The 18088-nt window shown below is 45.0% G+C and overlaps 1 protein-coding gene across 3 annotated transcripts in view; it reads left to right on the top strand.

Moving 5' to 3' along the window:
- DPYSL2 (dihydropyrimidinase like 2) overlaps nucleotides 1-13528 on the top strand; it is a 47739-nt gene extending 34211 nt beyond the window's left edge. For all 3 annotated transcript variants that reach the window (XM_031043282.2, XM_031043281.2, XM_005142613.3), the window contains 7 exons: nucleotides 1291-1411; nucleotides 4780-4936; nucleotides 5098-5239; nucleotides 5460-5630; nucleotides 8405-8584; nucleotides 9997-10162; nucleotides 10712-13528. In XM_031043282.2, the coding sequence (XP_030899142.1) occupies nucleotides 1291-1411; nucleotides 4780-4936; nucleotides 5098-5239; nucleotides 5460-5630; nucleotides 8405-8584; nucleotides 9997-10162; nucleotides 10712-10803 (1029 nt within the window). In that variant the 3' untranslated portion in view covers nucleotides 10804-13528. The remainder of the gene's footprint in view (nucleotides 1-1290; nucleotides 1412-4779; nucleotides 4937-5097; nucleotides 5240-5459; nucleotides 5631-8404; nucleotides 8585-9996; nucleotides 10163-10711) is intronic.
- The last annotated feature ends 4560 nt before the right edge of the window (nucleotides 13529-18088 follow it).

Genomic DNA, 18088 nt, shown 5'->3' with positions numbered 1-18088 from the left:
CCCCTTTGGAATAGTCCTTGGGTTATTGTTATGTGCTTGTCACCATAGCATCTGGGCACAAGGCACGAGTTCAGCAGCCTTGCCCTCTTCTGTGCAGAAAATGTTCTTCTCGTGCTCCTCAATTGCTCAGATGCCTTTTGGTCAGAAGTCTGGAGGTGTGTGTTGTTTCATCCCTGCTTTGCAAGTGGGGAAACTAAGGCACAAGATGGAAGCAGTGACAGAGCTGTGCACAGCCTGGCTTTAAATGGGCACTTTGCAAACAGATGCCATTGCCTGGAAGCATTGGTCTGCTTGAGTTCTCTCCTTGTCTCTCAGGAGGGACAAGAATGCTTTTCTTGGCTTTTCCTTTCAGCCTCTGTCTTCCCTGCAAGTGCTGCTGGCTGTGGCATATTTGAATCAAATGGCCTGGAAGAAACACCCTTGCATCCTTTTCCTTTTGCATAGGGCAGCTGGGCTAAAAAATGTCCCCTTGTGTCCATCATCTGGCCTGGGGCGGGTTGTTCACCAGCTCTGGCATGGTGATGGGAGCCTCTTGCATTTGGGAATCATTGAGTCTAATTGTCTGGGTTTAAGTTCCTCTGTTGTTCACCTGGAAAACGTCATTGGTATTGCAGGCTCAGTTCTCTATGGCAGTAGGCACTGTGAGCATTACCCTGCTGTTACATCTGTCATCTGGGCTGCTTTGATGAGGATGCGTGATCCATAAAAGCCTGCAGAGTGATGACGTTCATTCTGAGGCTGCAGTTATAAAGTGACCCTCAGTCTCACTGAGGTTATCTCTCTACACATGCAAGAAAAAGTACTTGATTTATGGGGTGGTTCACACTCTGTCAGATCCCAAGCCAGTTATTGTAGTGCAGGGTACAATTTAGGAGGCTTGTTTTGCAAACGTGGCTTACCAGAGTATGTGGCACAGGATCCCTCTTCCGTGTGGGCTGGAGCATGAACAGTTCCGTTGAGTCAACAGTTGCTTATTTTTGTCTAGGCTAAAGAAGGGGCTTAATCATTCTAACCTTGAGCACCTGGAGTGTTACCTTAGGACTTAAGTCTGCTTGAAACAGCCTGGGAGAAAAGCTAGTAATGACAGAGGACTCCAGCTTGATGTCATTGTGATTGTCGTGGTTACACTGTCTCAGAATTGGAGAGGTAGAAAAGGAGAGAGGAAAGTCTCTCATCCCAGCCCTGCACACCCTGTTTTCCCATGAAAGCAGAGGCTGTGACCCTTGGAAGGTGACTGGGATATGCTAACACATGGGATGGTACTAACCTGCTGCTGACTTGGTTTCTCAGGTGGAAGCAGAGGCTGTGAACCGGGCAATAACCATCGCCAACCAAACCAACTGCCCCCTTTATATCACCAAGGTGATGAGCAAAAGTGCTGCTGATGTCATTGCTCAAGCCAGGAAAAAGGGTAAGTTATTTCCCTTGGATGGAAGTGCCCTATTAGCTCATGCAGTTCAACTCCTTGCCAACATCAGCTTCATCCCTACAGGAAAGGATTCTTTTTCCAGTGTTATCGTCCAGGCTCTTTTTTAACAGTCCCAAGCAACTGGTTATGTCTCATCTCCCACAGATGTGTATTCAGTGGTTGTATCAGTGCCAGGAGCTGTTTCATCTGTTCAGCCTAGAACTTCTCTCTTCACACTCATCCTAGCACATTGAGCCATGGGCCTTCGTTATCACAGAGCAATTCCATGCTGTCTCCATTTAATGAATCCCCCTAGAGGCTGCAAGCTGTGTCTTCCTTCCAGCTGCTGTGGTCTTTTGAGCTGCTTCCTGGGATCAGAAGTGATTCCAAAACTCCTGATGGAGGTCTTGACTCACAAGCCCTGCTGGATTCAGCTGGAGTAGTGTCGTGGTAACCAAAGAGGTTACTGATTCCAGCTGCTCACTGTGAGATAGATACTCCTCATGTGCTGTAATTCACAGCCTGGCATCCAAACATTAATTGGGATCAGTAGTCTGAGTTAGGCTGGGAATTGCAGTCACCTCTGATAACTCTGCCTGAGGATGCTGGAGGTTGCAAGACTCAGATGTGCCGTGGATGCTGCTGCCTTGTGTCTCTTCTCTGACTGATGTCTCTGAGGGAGCTGTGCTTCTCTGAGTGATGCAGTAGCTTCTCCAGGGTCCTCACCCTGCTGTGCTGCCCCAAGGAGCAAGGGTTATAGAGCCCAGTGAGCGCCTGTCTCCCTACTTTATTCTGTGACTAACCCCTTCATTTCTATTTAAAGCAGCTCTGAGTGGGTGAGTAAGCAGGAGGGATTATTTTCCCCCTTCTTCCCTCTGAAGGATTGGGTTTAATTTTATGCAGTCTGAATAAGCCTGAATGGATATACAAATGACATCAGTTTCCATCTGGGTGTTTGGTGCGAGAAGAGCTTATTTCCTACCACACAAACACATTTGTGTTTGTGTATCGGCTCAGAAGTATTTTGGTCCCATGATTCTTGTTGTATGAGTTCAGAGTTGATGAGGGTGACTGATTTCCAAGGCATCTCTTTCTGTTCATGGCATGAAAGCAGCTCAAGCTGTTTGGGATAAACCTTTCTCTCCCAGCTCCATTAGTGGGGGTCATGATGAAATGAGAAGATGTGTTGACACAGCAAAGTGGCTGCCTGTTGCATTACCCCCGAAAACAGCTTGATGTCGTTGTGCAGCTCAATCCTGTAAGCCAGGGAAGCATCCCTTCTTTTTCTAAGTAATGCACTGGAGAGACATGCATCATAGGGATGGATCATCAACAAAACCACCCTCTTGCTATGCTTGTTGTCCCTTGAAACCACTAGCAGGTAAGCAGAGAGGGGCATTGGGATAACACACCATACACTTACATTGCAGAAGCCATGAAACACAACCTGACTTGGGTGGATGTTACCACAGAATGATCCCAGATGAATGATCCACAGAACTCACTTCATCTCCTAAGTGAATTAGAACAGACAGTTTTCAGTCAGATTGTGTTTTCTCCTTATAAGGAGAATTTGGGGTATCAATGGCATACCATTCTCTCTTCCTTTTACTTAAATAATTCAATTTAAATGCTGTGCCAACAGCAGGAGGAGTTACCCTCCAGGGTAACCCAGGAGGCCCACACACACTGACTTTGCCCTCCCAAGCAACAGAGGAAACATAACAGAAGACAACCCAAGGCGAAAACAAAACAGAATTGACTTGCTAAATGGAAAGGAGCGAACATTATTTAAAGCCAGATGTTCCCAGTGGTGTCTGTATAGAGGAGGTTCCCTACAGACTGTGTCACTGGCAGATCTGGGAGCTCAAAACATCACTCCCTGCAGAACAATCTTCCCAGTGTATTGGCCCACAACAGGCTTCCCATTAATAGCCAGCGTGTGCTTTGCCTTGTTCTGATTTTGTAACCCTATTTGTGGCAAGTGATGTCAGACATCCTCTTCCTCTGGTGGATCCCCTCAGACAAAGGCTGTTCTTGCACCTCCTGTTCCAGTGTGGTCCTGGAAGCAGTGTGAAGGCAGTTAATGCATCATTCTGCCTTAGCTAATGTGCTCTTTTGCAGCTAGCTTGAGAGCCTACAGAGCTAAGAGTAGCTCAGGCAATATGATGAAAGAAAGATCATACTTTTTCACTCTGCATGGTGAGGTAAGACCCTGCTGACCAGTTCTGGGGTTGTCTGTGCCAATCTTTTCTGATTGAAGTATTTAGGGTTAATGTTTTAACTACCCAAGTGTTTCACAGACAGGTACAAATACGTGAAGTGCTTGGACTCGAGATCCAGATGGATAGGCACTTGGAGCTTTCAGGAAGGTTGCATTTGGTGAGCAGATCTGTGAGGCTACCAGCTTGCACTGCTTTTGAAGTTGCAGCATCTTGCATCTGCTTGGTGTGCAGATGTCACTGGTGCATTCCAGCTAGTGAAGTATCGTGGCTGTTCCTTCATGTGGTTCCAAAAATGTTAATGAAGAGGAAGGATGCACTGGTGGTTAGTGCACTGGCCAGGGAGTCAGAAGATCCAATTTCATTCCCTAGGTCTGCCACAGATACACCAAGTACCCTTAGGGGAATCACTCAGTTTCCCTGATGCTTCCTCTCTGATGAGTTTTTTTTGTAGGCAGGAAGCTTCCCTGATAGTTTTGTCTTATCTGATCTGCACACAGAGCTTGCTTCAAGAAACCCAGCCTTGTTAGAGCTTTAAAGCATACACATGTATAAAAGTACTTATTCATCCACATCCCTTGTAGATCAGGCTGGATCTCCTCACACTTACAGTTCCCTTTAGCCTCTTTCACAAGGTTCTTGGCTCAGGGTACAGTACAATGGTTCTTTACAGTCACCATGTCAAGCACAGTTAATCAATGCCAACCTCACCAGTTGTGTAAAGGCACTGTGCATGTTTTGCTGCTCCAGGCTCTTAGCAGTAATGGTATATTTATAAGTAACTCAGGTATTTAGTTGTTTGGATACTTGGTCTGAGGGACTGATTTTTGCAATATGCTCAATGTGTCTTTAGAGGCCTCTAGATGCTTGTGAGAACAGCCCCTCTTTAACATAACACAGTTTCTGAGGAGCCTTGAACAACCTAGCAGTTTAGTTATGTCTGATCATCTGTCATCACTGAATTCAGTCCAAATTTATATCTCTGATCACATACTTAAGAGGAAGTACCAAGAAACTGCAGTGTGTGGTGGTGGCATAACTTACCCAACTTGTCCTTTTTCAGAAGCATGCTTTCTGCCTGGAAGCCAGGCTGCAGATGCACATTGCTTGATGCTCACAGTGGATTTGTCCGTATTCCTTGTCCTGTAGGCACTGTGGTGTATGGAGAGCCCATCACAGCCAGCTTGGGTACCGATGGATCTCATTACTGGAGCAAGAATTGGGCTAAGGCAGCAGCTTTTGTTACTTCCCCACCACTGAGTCCTGACCCAACCACTCCTGATTTTCTCAACTCACTACTGTCCTGGTGAGTAGAGCTCTTTGTGTTCACACAACGTGTGCTTCAGCGTGAGACAAGTGGGTAATAAAGATAATAGCTGTTGTTCTAGCAAGCAAAAAGCTGTTTTACCTTCAGGAGTAAACCTGTGACAATAACAGATCTTAAATCCTTGTCATTGTCTTCTCCAGCGGAGACCTCCAAGTTACTGGCAGTGCCCACTGCACCTTCAACACTGCTCAGAAAGCTGTTGGGAAGGACAACTTCACCCTGATCCCTGAAGGGACCAATGGAACTGAAGAAAGAATGTCCATCATCTGGGATAAGGCTGTGGTATGTCACGTGTGTCATAGACTTAGGCTGTAACTAGACATTCAGAACTGAAAGAACCACATAGTATATTGTTATCTCACCCCAGATGGTTGTTATGGTCTTTGTGCTCAAGGTTTTTGCCCCTATTCAGATCATTTGTAACCTATTGTGTGGTGAGTTACTTGCTTTTTGGAGTGGTCCCCACCTGGCTAATGCAGTGACTCCTTTTGTCTTTGCCCAGGTGACTGGCAAGATGGATGAGAACCAGTTTGTTGCTGTGACCAGCACAAATGCAGCTAAAATCTTTAACCTGTACCCACGGAAGGGCCGTATTGCAGTGGGCTCGGATGCTGATCTGGTTATTTGGGATCCCGACAGTGTCAAGACAATCTCTGCCAAGACTCACAACATAGTAAGGATATTTTCTGCTATGTGAGCTCTGCTGCTCATTTCCTCCTCTTATCTTTCAGTGCCAGACTGTGCTGCCAAGAACTAGAGCTCTAGACAACTCAGGGCTTTGTTTTCCTGATGCCCCAAGCCCTCCCTGGTCTTAAACCCAGCAGGGCTCAGTTGTGTGAGCAGAAGGGAAGATGATTTGAGTCGCAGTCTGAAGTCACATGGATACTCAGAGATTCCCTTCAGAGCAAAGAGATTGTCTGCTCTTTCTGAGCTGTGGATGCTTGGATCTGAGCACAAAGAAAGCCCTTTAAAGTATCAAAAGACCTCTTATCATGATGTGCCATTTATGACCTGGCTGGCTAGTAGCGGGCATGTGAGCTGCCCCTTTTCTAGTTGGGCTCAGTAAAGCTTGTCAGCTTGTGGGCACCTTCCTGGGAGATCTGATCCAGATTATTGAGTCTGAGTGAGTCTGCACCATGATCTGGCACATGTGTGTGTAGGCATACTTCAACATGGTTTTATTGCCAATCATCCCAATGTTAGCTGGCACAAGGCAGAACCCAGACTGACCAGACCTTCCCCTTGTTTCTTGGGTGCCTCTGTGGTGGCACTGTTAGAGGCACTGTTTGCTTGTGTCCCACAGCTATGTGTCCTGTATCTTGTGCCCAGCTCCTACAACAGAAAAGCTGTCCCACCCTGTGGGAAGCTGCAGCATGGTCTCAGTGCACAGGGCTGGTTGGAGTCTCCCTGTGACATTCAAGCACTGTCTCGGAGAAAGCAACCACTGTTTGCATTTGTTGACGATTTGTTTCACTGCTGGCGATGAACCTATGGAATGTTTCCCTGGAAAAACCCTCCTTTTTTCCATGAATGCTTTCATTCACTGGAGCTGAAGGAGCAAAATTTCCTTCCACACTTGGATCCCTGGGCACAGGCACAAAGGAACGTTTTTTAAAGGTTTGCTTCACTTCCCTGTGACTTCATTTGGTGTCAGGATTGGTCACAGATGGCCTTGATTTATCCTGCCTATGCTTAGGTCTCTGACAGAGGCATCCAGACTCAGAAGTCTGGTCACTTCAATCACCTTAGAGGTGCTTCTAGACTCATCACATCTCCAGTCTGAAGAAGAATGGATTAGAGGCAGGAGCCCAGGGACATGCTGCTATTAGGTGCCAAATTTAGTGGTCTAAACTTGGGTTTGTGCTTATGAATGGCTCAGAAAGAGATGAAAGTAGCTTGCTGGTTGGATTATTTGAAAGTCATTGCCATTAAATGGATTAGGAAATGAATTAGAGTCTTCAAGTTTGCTAACATGTAACTCATAGACTTCATCTTTTGTGGATAAGCTCCAGTCCAATCAGGTTTTGCCCTAGATCTGGGCTACAGATTGAAGGAGAACCATCTCCACAGTAGAACAGCCATTCAGGAATACCTTATACACTAAGGACTGCAGATCCCCCTGAATCTCTGGCACCATGTAAGAGGCCTCAGCACCCAATGAGCTATTGTCAAAGGCTGCATTTTAAATTGTGCCAAGACTATGGAGGATGAAGCGCTCTCATTTTCAAGTGGTTTGGTTAGGGCTTGAAGGGCTGTCTAGGAAATTGCATATTTTTACCTTCCACATCCAGCTCTGTTCTCTTCCCCCATCACTGTATCATCTGTTACACCTGGTGTAACATCTGCTGGGGTACTTTTTCATGTCTCACACTACACGTGGGCCTTGTGTTAGAGTAGAAATGGGTACGAGTGATGCCTTTAGAGTCAAGGCATCCTAGTTTGGTCAAGTATAAAACAAAAGCTCCTTTGAAAGCCAGGCACAGCGGTTGCTGCAACACAAGGAAACATAGTGATTATGTGGCATCAGATGATTGTTCCTGTTTTAAATGCTAGAGCAACATACAGATATTTTCCAAGAATTCACACTGCTCTTGCCACTGCCTGGCATGGAAACATTAGGAGCTAGAGAGGAAGATAGTGTTGTTCTTGGCACCAGCCTAATTCATAACCTTCTGACCAAGCCTCCTCCTTTGCCACAACGTTTTGCAGACTGGACTCGGTTCAGCATCGGTTTAACCACCATTCTAGCTAACTGTAAATCTGCAGTCACCCCTCCCCATACTTACAACACACTCCAAGAGCAAACTCCATCATTAACTCAGTAAAAAAGGCCTGAATTTGCCTCCCAAGATGATCACTGGAGTAGCAGTCCCCAGTTAACGTGGTTGTAATGCATCTCGATCCAGAAGGCCTCATGGATGGGACCATTTAGCAGTGATTCCTTTGAAACTTGTTTCTTTCCTTGGTGTAATGTTTCCACTCCTGTTAATTGAGGATGTGGAATTGCATTAGAGTAAAACAAGATTGTCCTTATGGTCCCTGACCCATCAAAACAATGGTGTGAAATACAGCTTTTCAATGATTATTTTTAGTATGAAACTTAGATAAAACTTGATTTGATTCCAAAATCCCCATCAATTCAGAAGAGATAGGTGCCTGCATGCATTTAAAGAGGTAGGCTTTGAGATACTCTCATTTGAAAATACTTCCTATTAATGAATCTTGTTGCAATGGAAATTGTTCATGAGTGAATCCTTAGTCACTGTAGACTGATAATAAGGACCAGCCTTTCTATTAAACCACAGCACACACACAGCTCAGGTAAATGCTGTTGAGTTTGCTGCTATCCTTCACATTTTGGCCCTTAGCAGGACTGGTGACTTCATTCAAGCACAGCAGACTTTGGTGGCGCGAATACATTTGCCTCATACTGTCTTTTTGTTCTAGTCTCTGGAGTACAACATCTTCGAAGGCATGGAATGCCGTGGGTCTCCCCTGGTGGTTATCAGCCAGGGGAAGATTGTGCTGGAGGATGGGAATCTCCATGTCACCGAGGGATCCGGGCGGTATATCCCCAGGAAACCATTCCCTGACTTCGTTTACAAGCGCATCAAAGCGAGGAGCAGGGTGAGTGTAAATGCTTGGATGCACATTTGTTCCCTCACTGCAGCTCCTGAGTTAAAGTGGGTGGAAAACAGATGCTGTCCCCTGGCTCACAGGCAAACACTTCTGCAACAGAAAATGTTCCTTGGATAGGGGCCATATTTATCTCATTCCTCTTTCATTTTTGCTATTCACTTGAGTCACTACAGGAATATGCTTTGGCTTGAGCTTAGGTTTCTGCAAATTGTATTTTTCTACTCTTTTAAATCTTCTCTGTCTGGGACCCCTCGAGAGAGCATGTGTTAGGAACTGTCCAGTTTGGACAGGAGTCAGTCTGCAGATAACCCATCAGGCTTCCTCTGTCCCAGAAGTACCAAGAGAAGTTACTGATGGCATTTATCTACCAAACCTTTCAGCAACAATTTAGGGTTCTAATCTATTGTTACAGATACATTATGCTGCTTTCCCTTCTGTCAGATAGGATCAGATGGTCTTGTCTGGTGACTAGTGAGTCACAGGCACAGCCTACTGCCTGATTAAAAGTGAGAATTGTCTATTTTTAAGAGGCTAAAATGGATGGGAAAGTGTTTTTATAAAATACACCCATTCAGAATAGAAACTGCCTTTTGAGATGACTTTACTTGGTAAAAACCAGCAGAGGAGATGACTCTGAACTCAGCTGCAGCTTAGTTGCTGAGAACTGAAGGTTATTTCTGGATGAAGTCTTGTTTCTGGGGAGTCTTTTGATGTTTGAAGTGTTACCCTGTCTTGGACAAAAGCAGAACTGTGTTAGTTCCTCTGGCCATAGGGAATCTTCATGTTCCTTGCAAGTGATCTTTTCTGAATTGCTCTGTTGAAGAAATGCCAAGTTATCCAAATTACAACCTCAGATAACTTAGCTCTGCAGAGAACAGATGTGTGGGTTCTGTTGTGTTCTGCTCTCCCACAGAAATATGTGTCTGACCTATAAATCCAATTGGGCAGCATCTCAACTGGAATAATTGCATTTAACCCAAACTAAAGCTCCCAGGCTGATGGTGTGAAGGTGGCCTGGCTCCTTTCTGCAGACCTGCCTCTCTCTCAGCATTGTTTGGCTTTTTGAGAATGAGTAATAAGTTGTGTTTTAGAGTTGTCAGGAGCCTTTAATACAACAGCAGGTAGGTTGAGATCATTAAAGGACAGAACTTGCAGAGCAGAGAACAGACTGGCTCTCTTCTGTAAGCTGCTCACACCAGTTAACAACTAGCTGGAGCCACAGGACTGCAGAGCACCTTTCCTTGCTGCTTCAGAGCCCAGTTACCGCCCGAGGATCAGCACGGGAGAGATGATGTTCTCTTTCAAATCCTCTTACCAAAGACAAATCTTTGACATGTGTGTCTTTGTCATAACAACATCTGGCCAGATGTTTAGTTCTGGTTTGACCCTGTGTTTTGCAGCTGGCTGAGCTGCGGGGAGTGCCTCGAGGCCTCTACGATGGACCCGTCTGTGAAGTGTCAGTGACACCGAAGACCGTCACACCAGCGTCTTCAGCCAAGACATCTCCTGCCAAACAGCAGGCTCCACCTGTGAGGAACCTGCACCAGTCTGGATTCAGCTTGTCTGGTACATACTTTTACAGGGCTAAAATATGTATTGCTTTGAAATGCATCCATACTCTGCATTAATTCTGGAGGGCAATGAGAGAGGCCGTGGGGTGGTTTTAGCTTGGAGGTGATGCTTTTATCGTAGAATCCTAGAATGGTTTGGGTTTGAAGGGACCTTAAAGCTCATCAAGTTCCAACCCCCTGCCGTGGGCAGGGACACACTCAATGTGAAGAAGCTCTTCCTCATGTTGAGGTGAAACTTCTTGTGGTTTAATTTATGGCCATTGCTCCTTGTCCTGTTACTGGGCACCACTGGAAGGAGTCTGGCACCATCCTCCTGGCACCTGCCTTTAGGCTACTGATCTACATTAATGAGATCAATGAAGGCACTGGAGGCCAGTGAGGGCTTTTCCTGTAAAGGAAGGGACACAGTTGGAGCCTGGCCTAAGAGGTCTCAGTGGGTTCCAGCACAGCAGAGTGCTGTTCCAACTCCATTGTCATGCAGCTCACTCCTTCCAAGCTCTCAGTGGCCTGGGGGTGACCCTGACATTGCTTCTCTCTGCTGCAGGGGCACAGATCGATGACAACATCCCACGCCGCACGACCCAGCGCATCGTGGCACCGCCGGGTGGACGTGCCAACATCACCAGCTTGGGCTAAGGAGCGAGCCCTCTGCGCCCGCACAGCGCACCGGGGCCGGGGGCACCTCGACACCCTTCTTGATTCTTTTAGAGCCTGTGACGGTTACTGCGGGCAACCAGTGAGGGGGGGCTGAAGTAAGGCGCCTGTTTCAGTCCCCTCAGATTCCCTCCTCATCTTCACCAACCCCTCTCACTTCCCCCTTCAGCCCCTACACGTTTAAAGGAATAAACCCTATTTTGACACCTCTGACATGCAAAAGTAAATGTAAAAGAGGATGTTTGAGATACGTGGCCTCTGTCCCATTCAGCATCTTTCTTTTAATAAAGGAAGGATAAAGTGAATTTCCCGGGAGCTGCCTTTAAGACACACACAAAAAAAAAAAAGAATCAATAATAAATGTTAAAGCATTTTTTTATTTTATTTTATTTTTGTTAATGTCAAGCAGAAGAGTAGTTTAAGGGTGTTAAACTGGATATTCTGTAGGGTTCTGTGTTCCAGCAGAATAGCTAGGCAAACATGGAGGGACACGAATCCCAGCCTGTCTGTAACCATTCCCCACCACCACCTTTGAGGTTGCTGTCTGCTGCCGAGAGAGAAGCAGGACCCAGCACTAGGAATTGACAGAGCACATCGCACCCAGCCATCGGGTGAGCTAGAATCCTTGGGGACTTTGGTTCTCTTGGTTTATTTTTCTTCTCTTTCTCTTTTTTCCTTCTGGATTTTGCTGCAAATCAGGTCCTTGAGGAAACATTTGGGTTGTTTTTTTATGTTTGTGTGTGTGTTTTTAATGTGTTTGTTTCATTGTGTTTACGAAGCCTTATCTAAGAATGGGGGATTCCCCTTTCTTCCCGGTCCTTCCTGAACCTCATTCAAGTTACAGACTCCCACCAGTGTCACTGCCACCCTGGTACTTCAGGTATTCCTAGGTTGCATCATTCCAGCCAACGCTTGCCACTTAGCTGCAATAGGAGGGCGCAGAGCAGGTTCATAAGCTATGATCTTCACTTTAGTGTACTAGGTCTTGAGCTGGTGCAGAGGGGCTGGCCACCAGCTGAGGAACTAGGATGGGGTCTCTTGAGAAGCTTTTAGCAGTTAGTTTGTCTTCTGTTCCTGGAGATAGATGGAAATCAATAAGCATGGGCGAAGAGCAACATGTCACTTGCAAGGTTTCTGTAGCAGCCACATTCCCCCTTCCTGGCCATTGATGAATGGTTATCCAAACCCAGTCAGTTGAGTGTGTGCCCGAGCATCTGTGGCAATTCAGTTCGAGTCCAGATGCCCAGCTGTTGTAACTTGGAGTCTCGATGGGTCAACAGCAGCTGAGAATCTCTCGTACATGGTACGAATTTCACAGTCGCTCATTCCTTTAGGAATCTGCCTTTGTGCAAATACTCATGAGGCCTGGTGGTTCCCCACCCTTCCTCAGATGCCTGCTGCCTTGGCTCTGAGAAACCAGAGGCCATGAGTAGTTGTTAAGTGACTTTAGGAGCCCCAGTTCGTGTGGCAGTCAGCATGATCTGGCTTTAGTTATCTTCTGGGATTGAAGGTCTTTTAGCCCTGGTATTGGAGGCTTAATATTTTCAGGACATGGAGTATCAATCTGCACCGTTAGATTCGCACTTAAACTTAGCTGGAGGGCTCAGCAGTCCCAAGGACTTGGGCTGTCTCAGCACAGAGAGCTTTTCCACCCACAGCTAACACAGCATTACCTCCACTGTCTGTCTGCCCTGGCACTTGGCTGCATCTTCTGCTTTCTCTTCTATCTGTACTTGGCCACGTACACTGACCTTGTTTTTCCATAGTTGTATTTTCTTAAATGGTGTTTACAGGTTCTTTTAGGGAAAAAACTGTATATGAAGGCTTTTAAGAAACAAGTACCAAATTTGTTGTTGCGAAGTAGCAATGCTGGGATTTGCAAAGGATCTGGAAGCTATTTAGGTACCCAAACCCTCCCAGCTTCAGCACCTAATTCCTTCAGGCCCCTTTGAACACGAAAGTTAGGAAAACCATCGCCATATTCATCCGTGTATTTTTGCATTTAGGTTTCACTCCTGGGTCTTTTAGTTTTGCATAAAAGAGTTTGCACTTTGTTTGTTAAAATAATCCATGAACGTAATATATATTGCAGCTATTTCATTTTAGTTTTCACCTGTATGTTAAAATCAAATTGGAACAAGTTGGGGAGGAAAAGGATTGCAGATCCGTTTGAATTCTGCGAAACACTTGCGGCTCTTCAGTATTCACTTAAGTCTTCCTTAGTTTTGGTTTTCTTTCACTGCCTCATGATGAGTTTTTAGTTTGAATTTGTTCTTCAAAAAGAGGAAAAAAAATCACAAAAAAAAGATATTTTGCAGGCTGTGTTAAGCATGTTTTTTCCTGTGAGAGCTCGTCTGCTTTGTGTCTGTTTAATGAATGTCATATGTAAATGCTTAAAGAAAAAGAAAAGATGATGACTTAAGTAATTAACCGCAGTGACTTGAAGCTCTAAAAGTAAAGAAAAAGTAGGATTTAATACTAGCTGGATTTAACCCTTGGATTTGTGATTGTGAACCATGAGTGGAGGAGCTGTAAGTGCTAAAGCTGGTCATGTGTGTAGACAAAAAGAAGTACTGATATTTGACCATTGTCTCAATGGCAAAAAAAAACAAACCACCCCAACCCCAAGTCTTGTGTTTTATTCCTTAAGAACTCTGTGTTATATTACCATGGGAACTCCTAATAAAGACAAAATGTTGTTGTTTCACTTAGGTGCATCTGTGTCTCAAGGCGATACGTGTTCTGTGTAACTGTGTACCTTGACTGAGCTGTGAATGGTCCTGTGTAAGAGTGAGATGTACAGCAGCAAAGGTGAAGATAAGGTCCCAGAGTTCCTTGGAAGATGGTAAAGAGGAACCAGTGGTCTACAGTGTAATTTCCTTTAGAGAAAAGGGAGCCTCTTCAGGGCAGTTGTCTGTTTGAAACCATGTTTGGCAAAGCAGAGACATTTGCCTCTGCATTGCAGAGATCACTGATGAAATGCCAACAAACAAAGCTAAAACTATTGGCATAGCCCTCAGCCCTCCAATGTGTTTCTACTTGGACCCTCCTAAAAGTGATGGAGGAGGGGAGAGAAAGTACAGCTGTAAATAGAAGCCACACACAGATAACTGTATGGGGAGTGTTAGAGCTGGCTGGAATAGTGCCAGTGAAACTGGTGGTGGTTGGGTTTTACTGTGTTGCAGGGATGCTGTGAGATGGCAGCAGATCCTGGGAGGGCTTAGACAGAGCCAGCATCACTCCCAGCAGCTCAGACTGTTGCTGCATCCCTACATCCACCCTCTCGGTGGTCTTCCCCCAGATGCAAACACAGCTGGAGTTTGCAATGCACTTTGCGGTGATGCTTCGCTCTCGTTCCTCATCGGAACAAACCCAAGTGTTGAAGTGCTCTGGGAAATGCAATTAGCTTTAAGCCTGGCATCCATATCCAGTGGGAAGTTTTAAGAGGGTTTCCTTTTACCTGTTGAGAAGGGGCAATGGTCATTCACTAATAAAAAGACTTAAGGTTAATGTGGGGATCCTGGCTTTGTCACCACATGTGCAGTTACTTGGCTACTGGCAGCTTAAATTAGATATTAGCATATATATAATGAAATCTCAAAGCACAGGGTTGGTGGGAAACTGTGAATAAGATTAATTAGCTCGTCCCAATGTTAATATCCCAGTGAAAGATCCATTCAGCCTAAAGCACTGATGTTAACACACATCTGCAGAGCCTCCATTTGTTTTTATTTTATCATCATTTCTTCTTGCAGCTCCTCAGTTGGAAAGGATGAATCCTCTTCCCCAGGAAATAGATTCCAGAGACTCAGTGAACCTAATCCATATTGGAACAGGTCAAAAAGTGTCAACTGAAGGGTAGAGAAGCTTTTGAGGTCAGGAAGAAGTCATCAACAGCCAGATCTAAGCCTAATGTGTACTGAGGAGCCAAGCAGTGAGAAATCTCAGGAAGATGCTCAGGTCAGTGGTGCAGTGCTGGTTTGCTGCAGCAGAAGAGCACAGGTGTAGCTGTATTTTGTCAACACATTAATCCAGGTAATTCCTTATACTGGCAGCAATGAGGCCTAGCTCATTGCTTTTAAAGTATGTGCTGATTTGGTTCTCTGCAGGCATCCCATGGACTGGTCTGCAGCCACATGTGTAAAACTCAATGTAGATCCATCTGATCCTAACATTGATGCAAAATTAGTGACTAAAAGGAGAAGACAGAAAGTAGACAATGATTTTGGCTCAGTGACCTGGAACACTGGCTGTCAGCTCATGAGGAGAGGTAGGTTATCAGAGCTGAGGACAGCATGGTTTGATTTATTCCTTAGTGGCAGGGTGTTGGGAGCAATAATTGTCACTGGTCCTTACATCAGCCGTCCTGCTTCAGTGTGTGCTGAGACCTAGTGCAGCATTTTCAAAGCCAAGGCTTCTCTGAGCTAGGTCTCATTCATAGCTATATCTACATTGTATATATAAAAACATATATATATATATATGCCTCTCTCCTACCCAACTGGTTCTGCAGCAGACAGGGTTAATTTGTACTGTTCCTACCGGTTAAATCCAGTGTTTTTTGCAGCTGAATACCTTCAATCACAGTAATTTGAGGGTGTCTGAGTGCATACCCCCCAGGCTCCTTGGCAATAGGGACCTGGTTGCTTTGCACTTCAGAACGCTGCACTGTTGGGTAACTTTTGCTGTGGGTTACCATAACTGGCACTTTTCATGGGCTGGGAACGTGGTATCGTGCCCCTAAGATACTCTATATGACTCCAGATTGCTTGTGCAGGACAAAATCCTACCAACTAATGTTAATTTTAATTAACCTAAATTTCCCAAGATGTTTATGACTAAAAATTGAAACATTTAGTGCTTTTAGCTTCTTGCTGTATATGGATAGCAACTTCAGGACCAGTTTCCCACCCGATTTTAGCAGGGATGGTGAAGGTTGAGCTCCCTGCCATGAGGTGGCAGTAGGACATGCAGAAATGAAGATGACAAAACTCCCTGGAGGCACATGGATCATCTGAAGAATGATGTAGGATGTAATAAATGTAAAACATGCAAAGGGCTTATGATTACTGTGACAGAGAGATGACGTACACATATATCCTATTATATGAATATATTGGTAGTATTTCAATGTTAAAAAGTATGAATCATCTGAGTGTATTCTATTATAGTTTAAGCCTAACAACACACCCTTCTATAATGAAATACAGAGCAAGCCATGAATATTATCTATCAATGTAGTTACAGAGAAAAAAACCACACTTAAATATTCTTTTTTAAAACAGATTTTGGCTTTTCTTCACAGAAGTCTGATGTCCACGAGCAGAGGTAAGGAAGATTTGAATCAATGGCAGGGGTTTCTTCCCCTGAAATGCTTCTCTTTCTTCGGTCCCATTTCCTGCCCGTGTGGTTAATGACTTTTTTGGCTTTGTGCAGCCATTCCCTGCATAAGAAGCTGTTGGTGGAAGGGGAAAAAGAGGGAAAGAATGAACAATTGTTTGGTTTATCGTATTAATTTTCTCACTTATGTCTCATTGAGAAAATAGTAACAAAGTGAAGTCCAAACCCCGCAATGACTTTTCCTCTCTAACCTAGAAAGTAACTGCTCGCTTCCACAGGAGGGCACCAGATACACGGGTTTAAGCTCCATTTCTATGTTTCTTCCTCCTGTTCATATTCCCACACAAACAGATGTGGACCTACTTAAATCCAAAATACACAGGCCTTGGCATTTCTATATCTATTACGCTTTCCAACACCAGAATCTGCCACATCTTGTTTTATCCTGCATTAGATAGGTTGCTGGTTCATACACAACTGACATAGACTCTTTTCTCCCAATCAAAACTGACTGTAAGTGTAAGGATTCAGCTGTTTTGCACTGCATTTTTGAATTCACAGACAAAATTCTACATCAAAGCTTTAGTTTTACAAGTGGTTTTCCAATAGCCCCTTCAGAGTCCTAGAATCCTAGAATGGGTTGGGTTGGAAGTGACCTTAAAGATTATCTAGTTCATCCCACAGGCTTCTTCTACAGCTTCTTGCAAGATTTTGGTGACAAGATAGTCAAAGCATGCTGAAAACTCCTGCATCTCTTTCCTTTAATGGCATCAACAAACAGGAAAAGGTCCTCTTCTATTTATGCCTTGCTTTGTAGCTTCTTCCTCTAGGACAAAGGCAAACATAGGCAAAGGTAGAGAGGTTTGGAGGTGGATGTCACCTTGGTGGAGCATTGCGTTTCTGGGACAAGGAAGGGAACCCAGTTACCAGGTCAAGCAGCAACTGGAGGTTGGACTGGGACTATGTGACATTCAAATGTCAGAGCTCATCAGCTGCACTCAGGCTCCTGGCTTCAAATTCTGGCAGTTCACAGGAACAGCTTGCTTTGTGTGATACTGTAAAGAGCAGACACATCATGAGGTTTCACGTGGCCTGCCTTCCTGGCCTGTTTCATGGTACCTCTTAGAGAGAAATGTGAAGCCCCAGAGGATGCAGCCCAGCTGGACATTTCAGTGCTGACACCTCGATTATCTGTGAGTTGGCCAAAGCTCTACAGAAGACCCTGTGGTTTGCTTCCCTTTGCTCTCCTACCCTCTTGGAAGCTTGTCTGGTGATAGGACCAAGGTTTCCCAGGCTCTGGGCCAATTCTGTCCTGAACTACCATCCCACAGTTTTGCTTTAAGCCACTTGAATTTTGTCCTTTCCTTTAGGAAACTTACAGCAGCCGCACTGATTGAATGCAGGAAAGACCCTACAGAGGCTCAGGAGGCTGAACTGTGACCAAGAGTCAGCTTGAAGCCTCCTGAGTTTTTCTGTTTTAAGGAACAGTGAAAAACCTCTGTCTCTCATAGGATATCAGGCAAGGAAATGAGCTCTTCCTGACTCTGCTAGCATGGAGGCTTGGAGGAATCAGCCTCCAACTTTCCAGCCTCCTATGAACCTAACTGCTGTAATTAGATCCACATATTGTGCCCATGTAGAGACATGACTGGGGCTGGAATGTTTCTCCTGTTCCTCTCCAGATGTGCCTTCTGCATCAGCCAAGGTAAATGCTAGGATTAACAGCTCCTAACAGTCAAAGTCACTCAAGACATTTGCAGTCCCAAACAGCCACAGCAATGGTGCCATTGCTTAGCCTCATTTGTGGGTATTGCTGAGATTGTATTCATGCAGATGTCACTCTTCATCCTTCCAGTATGCTAAGGAGGAATTTGTTTGCAATACACTATTTTTACTGCACCTGAACTCATTAATCTCTCCAAAAATA

This window comes from Melopsittacus undulatus, chromosome 18, assembly GCF_012275295.1.
Source record: "Melopsittacus undulatus isolate bMelUnd1 chromosome 18, bMelUnd1.mat.Z, whole genome shotgun sequence".
In the NCBI taxonomy this organism is placed as follows: domain Eukaryota; kingdom Metazoa; phylum Chordata; class Aves; order Psittaciformes; family Psittaculidae; genus Melopsittacus; species Melopsittacus undulatus.
This window is presented reverse-complemented; position numbering and strand designations above follow the sequence as displayed.